Raw genomic sequence first — 9,044 nt, 5'->3', positions numbered from 1 at the left:
CTTTCCCTCTCCGCCTCATGTGGCCTACTAGCTCCACTGCCTCCCTTGCTCCAACTCTGGTGCTCTTCTGACACTTCAGTGATGCATTCATCTCACCAAGCCAGCAGAAAACTGTATTTTGCTGGGTGAGTTCTCTGCTGACTCACTGAGTAGAACTAGATCATCAGGGGGTCATATTAGTACCAATATTAGGACCAATGCAAAGGAGGGAATAAGGAGATAATAAGCAGCAGTTTAATCTCCCTTCCCTACATGTACATCTCAAATTCTCCTTCTGCTCCCTTCCCACTTCTACATGGGTTGCAACGTGTCTATTAACCAGGGAAAATAATTTTTGTAAGTGTAAGAACCAAGTTCATATTCTATGGAGAGATAAATGACTGAACCTACTCATGGCAGAGTTCAAACCATTCCATTTTTGTCCTCCCTGTCTGGCAGAGGTTCAGAAGATGAAGGTCAGTGAAATACATGCTCTGGCACCACTTAAACTGTGCTAACATCAGCACTTTATTGGTATTTTTCCATATATTTCCCCACTTCTGAGGGATGTTGCTTACAAATTTGTAGTGCATCAGGATTTCTAGTAAGTCAGCTAGGGTGAGCTTACTTGCTGGTCCAATCTGCAGCTGATTTGACACCTCTGTTCACTGAAATACTTTGCAATCACCAACCTCCAAAAAAGTTCCCTTCAAAGCGAGTGCACCGCTCCTGTGACCCTGGAAATTCCAAGAAAGTTTTGTCCAATGGATTACCCAGGTCCTTCCAAAAGGCAAGAAATCTAGATGTTACAGGGTGGCTTTACTTTGCTTCACTCTGTCACAAGCTTTTTTATGTTCCTTTATGTTAATGACATTGCTTTTAAAAGATAAAAAAGGTGTAACCTGGCTGTGAATAAACATACCATGACTTGTTAGGCAAAACCACATAGATAGTCCAGATTTGTGTGCTATACATATAGATATCTAATAGTGTAGACATATAGGAGATCTGCTACACTTCACAGATGAGAGGTGTGTTAATAGAGTAGCATAAAATGATGACACTATTACTATGTATGCAATTAGTAACTATGGATCTTAGCTACTCCATCCTGCACATCACGACTTAGTAGTTTAGCCCACCTGTTAGAAGCATGTATGGTATCTTGAGAGAGGATGTGGTCTCTAGTAGCTCTAGTTAGAGATCTAACCATTTTGCTGCAAAGCCATAAGGCTTGTAGCATACATGTGGCACCCACAGCAGACTGCGTAGAAAACTGGAGCAGAAAGTGGAAGAAGGAAAGGGAACATTTCCTCTGTTCTGCCTAAATATATTTGATCTAAAACCACTTAATGAAACCTCTCCAATTCAAGAAATCAGCCTTTTGCAACTAAGAACTTGTTTTGCTAGAAAATTGCCCACCAAATCTTACAATGCTGTGTTTGTTTCTAGGCAATTGAAGTTAAAAATCTTAAACTACTTTGTATTGGATTAGTTTAGAGTTAGCTCTTTGCTAATTTATGACTGTCTAAAGAAATTCTAGGTGAAGCTGTCTGAATCAGTGAGACTCATCTTTCTGTTGCAGAGGTGTTAGAAGCAACTGGTATGAAATACTAGGAACAAAATTGTAATATTCTACAGCAACATGTGAGAGATTCCTGGTGTCAGATGGTAACTAGATTCTTGTCACTGAGCCCATCCTCACCTTCCTTGGATGGACATGGTTTGGATTCATCAGAACAGATGTGCTCTTCAAGATCAGGGAAAGGAGCTGTCAAAGCTCAAGGATCATCTCATCTCCTAATACAGAAACTCCAAAGGGAGCCTGCTCAATTCTCTTTCATGGAGTTGAGAAAATGTTTCCATCCCATAAATAGATTTTCTGTTAGTTCATTACAGATACACAGCTAAACTCATTCCAGAGCTATGCTAGCAGAAGTTAGTCCAGAATTCATATAGCTAGGTTAGTACAGGTATCCCAGTCATTGCAAGGAAGCTACTTGCACCCTCCTCTGTGCTGAGGGCTTGTTATCTGTCAGGAACTGAAGTTTCCAAGGGGAGCTGAAAGGGTGAGGATTAAGCAGAAAGCCTGGCTGAGCCTTGACCTCAGGAGAATTTAAGATTACTCCTTTCCACCAAATTTTGACTTTGCCATTTTTTTTTCATTTGTAGTGGAAGAGTAAATGATATTCATGTGTCTAAAGCCAGTGTTGGTTTTGAACCACAAACTTTAGGCTTGAATCGGATTCAGCATAAAACTTACAATGAATTTATTAAATCCTCTGAAGGAGACACTCAAATCAAACCCTACTTGTGTAATTTGTTATTATCCTACCATCAAGGCAAACTTATATTCAACAGACTTTATTTTAAGAGGCATTATAGTGTGAGCAACATTCATAGATGCTGCCAACAAGAGCACCCAGTGGTGGAATGTGCTTATCAAAGATCTGTGTTTTCTTAGAAAAAAGGGAGGAGGTAAATAAGAGGCTTTATTCTCACAGCCTTATTTACTGAGCAGTAGCAAACTGAACAGACAATATCTGCCATCTAGTTTAATCTAAGGGTACTCCAACCTCTTTCACAGGAATAAACTGCATGCATATACTAGAAAACAGTAACTGAGTAATTGCTTGTGTGTCGAAGGGAGTGTTCAAAAGCTCAAGAAACTGCACAGGGTCACTGAGGTTCTGTGGCTTATTCCTCTTGTCAGGGAGTCTCTTCAAGGCATTCTGTGGTTCGGTGTAGAAAGGAGGAGCAGAGGAAAGCTGTTCTTTGTAGCATTCTCCCTAAAGTAAATAGAGGTCTAATAACTTTGGTGCATTGGGCAGTCCTCTCATGGAAGCTCGGGATGGATAAGAGGTTATTGGAGAGCCAAGGCTTCCTGTCTCTTCCCAGAAAGAAAACAAGTGGAATAAATGCTAAGTATTGCCACAAAAATCATGCAAAACCCCTTCACATTAAGGCCAGTAGCTTACTTGGAGTTGCCACTTGCACAATGGTTAAAGGAACCAGAATTTTTGAAACTGTTGTTCAGATGTATAAGGTGATATGGCTGCAATTTTAACTCCAGTGGGAGTGAGAAGAAAACTGGATGCAGTTGTTATTTCAGGGGCACAGCAAAGTTATTTTAATAATTTCTATAAATATTCTTCAAGAAAGATGTAAAACAGTTTCCAAATTTTAAATGCTAATGTACAACCAGCTATGTCGCAAGACCATATATTTGAGATTCATGAGATTTCAAGTGTCCTAGAGCCATGAAGTTCACTTGGCAGCCCTGACAGAAAGTATTGTCACAGTACTGACCCTAGAAAATGTTGGCAGATCATGTTACTGTATAAGTGGAAATACTGGTCTGAATGAAATGTATCCCACCAAGTGATGTGCCTTTTGCTGCATGAACCTCCTGCATTTTTCAGTAGTCAGCACTGCACTGCCTCTGGAAATGACAGAGTGTAAAATGTCATGGATTATGATCACCAAATCCTTTGCCTTCATAGAACTTTATTCAGCTCTGTCACCTTTCTATAATAGAAACATGACATCTAAAATTAAAGCAGACATTTATATGTATGTTGGTACTTGTGTTTGCGTGTGCATACAGTGTGGCTAGTCAGAATGTGGATTTGTGCAAGCTCTGTTAGGAAAAGAAATTAATTATTAAATCAGTCATTTCTATGATGTAACATGATTTGTAAGTAGCCAGAAGGACAGTGGAAAGTCCTATCTTCCTGAAATCAGGTGGATTCGGTCAACAAGGACTATTTTATTTGCTCAAAGTTCCAAACATATTTTTTTTTACTACTTTTAAGCCCAAAGTTTTGTCTAACGATTATCTCACCAGAGCTCTGTGGTGAGCATTGTGTTTGCTATTTCAATTGCAACTTCTACCTCCTTGCTGGCCAATGTCCCGCCCTTTACATATATGCACCTCTACTACCTGTACTGTTTTCTTTTGCTCAGTTAGTGACCCTTGTTTTGAGTGGGGATACATAACTGTGTTTCTCTACGTCCTTCTAGTATTCCAGATACCTGATTCCCAAAAAAGGAGTTCAATTATTGCCTAAATTATCAGACATGCTTGAAATTTAGTGCAATACATATTAATATTGATATGTTCTTTTGAATTGCATATGTTAAAATGCATTTTGGTTGTACATGTGATTTGATTGCATTTTGCAATAAATTTTAAAAGCATTTTAACAAAAAGGTATGAAGAGCAATAATTGCATAAATAAAATAAAGTAATACACTAAGAATTGAATCATATGAGTGTGCTAACAATCTTCCAAAATTTTGATCTATTGCTGCCTAAGGTTCATATAGAAAACATCTACATAAGTCATCTGCATTCAAACAGGAGAATGTTTTTCATCTTTTGATTTCTTAAAGATGAGGAAGGTTTTAGTCTTGCTTCCTAAGAACATAAGGTTATAAGACCGTGGGTTGTGTATGTGCATATGTGTCTGCTCTCTCCTTCCCCTCCCTGTAATTTGAACCTGTTGGCTACTTTCAGACAAATTTGAGAAAGGGTCATAGGTCTCAATGGCATTAAGTTCCTGCAAGTTTTGTGATAATAGCTAGTTGGATAGGAATAAAAATAGCCCTTAAGCGCCCCAACTAGCAGAAAGGTTGCAGAGCCATTAGATACCAGTGTATCCACATAAAGGAGATTCCTTATTAATTCTGATCTCTGATTATAGTAAATACCATCCAATTTATGATTATGATTTATCATTTACCATATGAATTGCATAAACAGAGAGGAAATCGGGTTTACTTAGTTCTTGTACTCATAGGAGTAACTAATTAATTCTGTAGCCAAACTCCATTGTAGCAGATTGCATTCAGTCTAATGGAGAAATTGGCACTTCAGCATGTCACAGAGTGAAGATGCCCTGACAAGGAAGAAGAGAAAATCTTCCAAGAAGTACCCAGAATTGGCATTTGGGGAAAACTACAGGTTTGGCCTTCAATAACTTTCCAAGATAAAAGAGGCAGAAGCCACGTAAATTTTGTCAGCAAGTTTAAAGATTAAATCAGGTTTGGTGAAGCTGGGATTAGGGAGAAAGAATTTCCTACCATTTTACATATGTAGCTTGTTTGGTTGGGTAAGGGATTAGATCTAATTATATCTTTCTTTTGAGTGTGAAGAATGATAAAGTCAAATTTTATATTATTTAATTAAAATTGAGGTATCTTTCAAAAGACTTTGAAAATAGTACATTGATTTTCAGCTCTTATATATGTCACAAGTTAAAGTGAAATATGTTAAATTAAAGAAATTGGTTTACTTTACAAAATATTTTGGCTGGTTTTGAAGTTCAGAGTTGACAACAAAATTATGAGCTTAACAGTGAAAAAAAAAAAAGTCTTTTTAATATTTTGAGTTACATTTATTCTTCCCAACTGGAACAGCCCAGACTTCTGAACTTCAGGAAGTTTGAAACTTGCTTTCTAAGAAGCACACTGGATTCTTCTATGTTGTTCCTGATAGCTAACAGATAAGATTTGTTGTGCCAAATTCTCTTCTTGTGGGTGTAGATTGTTGGAATTTAGCAAGCAGCATCCTTGACAAGGCACTAGAAGGAACTGAAGTCTCTCACAATTGTATTGTTGAATAGAGTAAGTTTCTGTGAGTGAAGTAAAAGTAAGGGTATGTAAAAACTGTTGAATATATGTAAACGTTAAGACCAGCTCCCACCAGATGTCTTATACCAAATTGCTTCAATTAGTAATATAGCAGAATTACTGGTAAGAAAGGGTAAGCTGTTCCTTAACCTTAAACATCATGTCCATTAAGTACTTCAGGCATGTTGCTATATCACATTACAAATCTAAATAACAATGTCTGCTCTCAAAGGCAGGACCTCAATTCCTGGAAAGATAGAATTCATGTTTAAACAGTAGTATAATCTTTTGAGACTTCTGTTTCTCTAATACATATGTGTTAGAGAAAAAGATACATGGAACTGAAACCATATACTGTCCTAAAACATAGCTGAGTTTATACTAACACTGGTCTTGTTGCCAAGGTTAACTGCTCTACTGCATGTCTCCTGTTGCTTTTTCTAATTTTGTGGTTTTAAACTAGAATTTTACTACTTAATATCCTATTCACTAATGCTGTTGAGCCAGAACATTGTTAACTGGAACCACATTGCTTTAAATGGATTACCTAGTTATCATAACGAGATGGTTTTATACAAGCCTGCAAGGCACCTTATGTCATTCAAAAATGATGGATAGAATATTACAAAAAATGCATAGAGCCCCGTTAAAACAAAGCAAAACAAAAAACCCAACAACTTCTTAGTTAATCTCTAAAAACCAGATCTCAGCAATAGCAATGTGAAACTTCTGTTCCTGTTTAAAGCTAAAATTCCATACTGAGGTGAGGTTTGCAGTGGAAGAAAATACCTTCACTAGATCAGCACATAATTTTGAAAATAATTGGCAAGCTTTTGGGTAGTGAGCTGAGCTTTCAGGGTGTTATAATAATTCCAGCAATTGTGTGTAATGACATTAGTGATGTGATCTTTATAATAAGATTTTTTGATCCAAAGAGCTCAGCACCTGAATAGTCAACATCATGTTTAAGTAATAATTTTCTTGTATTTGAATGAAAGAACTTGGCTTTATTTGCATTTGAATAATCATTACTGGTGTTGTGCTCCATGATTTATGTCACTGTTAAAATGTACATTGCTAGATCAAGCCATTCTTGTAGAAGAGGAAGAAGAAGATATAAAGAGCTACCTAGTGTACAAAAAGCAAGAGGACTCTCATTTTGATGCCAAAGAGGGAACTGTGAGGAATGCTTCCATACAACATAAATGCGAACTGCATGAAGTCTGTATTAGGTGTTAAGGAATAAAAAGATGTAGGAGGAGAAATACAAGTGACTGCTTTAAGGAGACAAATGAGTTGCTTTTTTTTCAAGTGACCCAGTGGTCAAGTGACGAAAGAAGCATAGGGATACCACTAGAGTGCATTTTAGATGGTTATTGCATTGATAGCACTGCGTCTGTCAAGGCCCATGTGAGGGCAATCTGGGGATCAAATGGTTGGTACTCAATGAAGGCTGGAAGGGAAATGCTATTTAACATGAGTAAAGGTTTCAAGGTCAGACCATAAGTGTGCCAGTTAGGAAAAGGAAAGATTTTCTGCTTTGATGGTACTTAAATGAAGATTGGCTTATGTCCAGGAGGAACTACCCCTAAGAAAGGAAGAAACAGACCTATGAGATATGGGAAAAAAATGTTTTCACTGAAAAAAAGTGAGCAGAAAAAATGCAGTCCAGCAGAAAAATAAAATATAATAGAGCATTCAGCACAAAACTCATTGTAATTACAGTAAGGACAATTTTAGGGACCCTATAAGGCATCAAACATATGTAGTAAGTAGGAAAAGAAGTATTGTGCAGAGTCAGAAAAGCTATGTAAACTGAGTTGATAAAGAATGATCCAAAGGTCCAAAACTAGCTGATAAGTCGAGAAGGACAGAAAAAGAAGCAAGACCTTTGGATTTAGGCACAAGCCAATCATTAATTTTTTTAGAAGGTCAATGTGAGTAGAGTGACCTTAACAAAATAAACTGACAAGCATTTGAGCAGAACTAGCATAAACTTAGGGTGGTTTTTTTTTATTAAATACATAATAAAAGTTGGTAACTAGGAATTAAGTAGCATCAAGAAAATTCCTTTTTGAAACTAAAAAGAATATCTTCATATCCTTTTTGATACAAGAATAGTGTTTCAGGCAATTATGTTACAAATAAGTCCTAACAACCTAAGATGAGTGAGTTATGAAAAAGTTCTTCAGTCATATGAAACAGGGTGAAGCATGCTTAATATCATACCAACTAAAATAATTAACTTTGCTCTGAAAAGTAGGTAAATTTATGAAGAGAGAACTTGCACTGTTCCGTCTCTCCTGAGAAGGTGTAGTGTTTACCTGTGCCAAAAAAGCAAAGTGCTGAATAAATAGTAGAATAAAACTTGCTTATGTATATCTAAGGCATGTTAAAACTGTAGGTGATTTGCTTTATTCTAGGACTGTAGCTTTTGTTTTAATATACGTTAATACTAGTGAGGTTTCCCTTTTTCCTGCTGTAGGCATGCAAGCTGAGGTCGCTAGAAGTACGCACAATCTTCAGCATAGAAGTAGTGTTAAGTATGTTGTCTGTTCACAGCCATGCTCCACCGTACTGGCTCTGGATAATGAAGCATAGGCTGAAGGAGTATTGAACAAGGTTGAATAAGTGCTGGGTGCTGCATGGGTGATAAAGGCAGAAGCAAAATAGTAAGGTTGAAAGAAAGATGCAGATGTTTGCAACTTTACACAGAATAACTCAGGTGAAACTAATTTTTGCTTTTGTAAGGCAAAATCAAATTATTTAAAAGTGAAATTTTATGCAAAGTCAAGAAAATGCAGAATAACATGTCAGGCTAAGGGGGATCTAAATATGAGTAGAGCTGGTAGCAAACACATTTCTCATTATAAACTGCAGTTCTGTTGAAACAGTATTTTTGAACATACTTATGTTGATTTTATCATGGAGAGGTTTTGCAGGGGGAGAAAAGTGTAAATGCTAGGGTAAGCTAACCATTTTAGAATTTCATTTTAAGATGACTTTTCAGCATATCACAGTATGCATTTTTAAGAAACCAGAATTTGAAATTAAGCGTTTGGGGTATTATTGAAACACCTTTTCAATAACTAAAGAATTAAAATATTTTTAGGCAAATCACAAAATCTTTAGGTTGTAGTCTAAAAATCTGAAAACATATGAATTGGGATTTTTGGTAAAATTTAATTTATTTTGCCTACTACAGGTTTAATGAAGAACAGGCGTATTTGATGACTAAAAATAACTAAACGACGCACTTGAGTACACTTTTAAGAGAAGAATTTTAATCCTGACTGGAAATCTTCAAAGTCAGATTGCTGCTAAAGAGCCATCTGTAGACGCGAAATCCAGGTATGTCGAAAGAAGCCGTCAGACAGCTTTGCAGATTGCCTCATCCCGCCGGCCTGCGCCTCCCGGGGCCCAGCTCTGGG

The 9,044-nt window shown here is 37.0% G+C and overlaps 1 protein-coding gene across 1 annotated transcript in view; it reads left to right on the top strand.

The window, feature by feature from the left end:
* The window catches only part of GATM (glycine amidinotransferase (L-arginine:glycine amidinotransferase)), a 29,412-nt gene that overhangs the window by 6,346 nt on the left and 14,022 nt on the right, over positions 1–9,044 (top strand). The window contains exons 5-6 of the mRNA XM_009886166.1: positions 2,152–2,294; positions 6,695–6,792. Coding sequence (XP_009884468.1) covers positions 2,152–2,294; positions 6,695–6,792 — 241 coding nt within the window. The remainder of the gene's footprint in view (positions 1–2,151; positions 2,295–6,694; positions 6,793–9,044) is intronic.

The sequence above is a fragment of the Charadrius vociferus genome, unplaced genomic scaffold (assembly GCF_000708025.1).
Source record: "Charadrius vociferus isolate BGI_N301 unplaced genomic scaffold, ASM70802v2 scaffold365, whole genome shotgun sequence".
NCBI classification, from domain to species: Eukaryota; Metazoa; Chordata; class Aves; order Charadriiformes; family Charadriidae; genus Charadrius; species Charadrius vociferus.
This window is presented reverse-complemented; position numbering and strand designations above follow the sequence as displayed.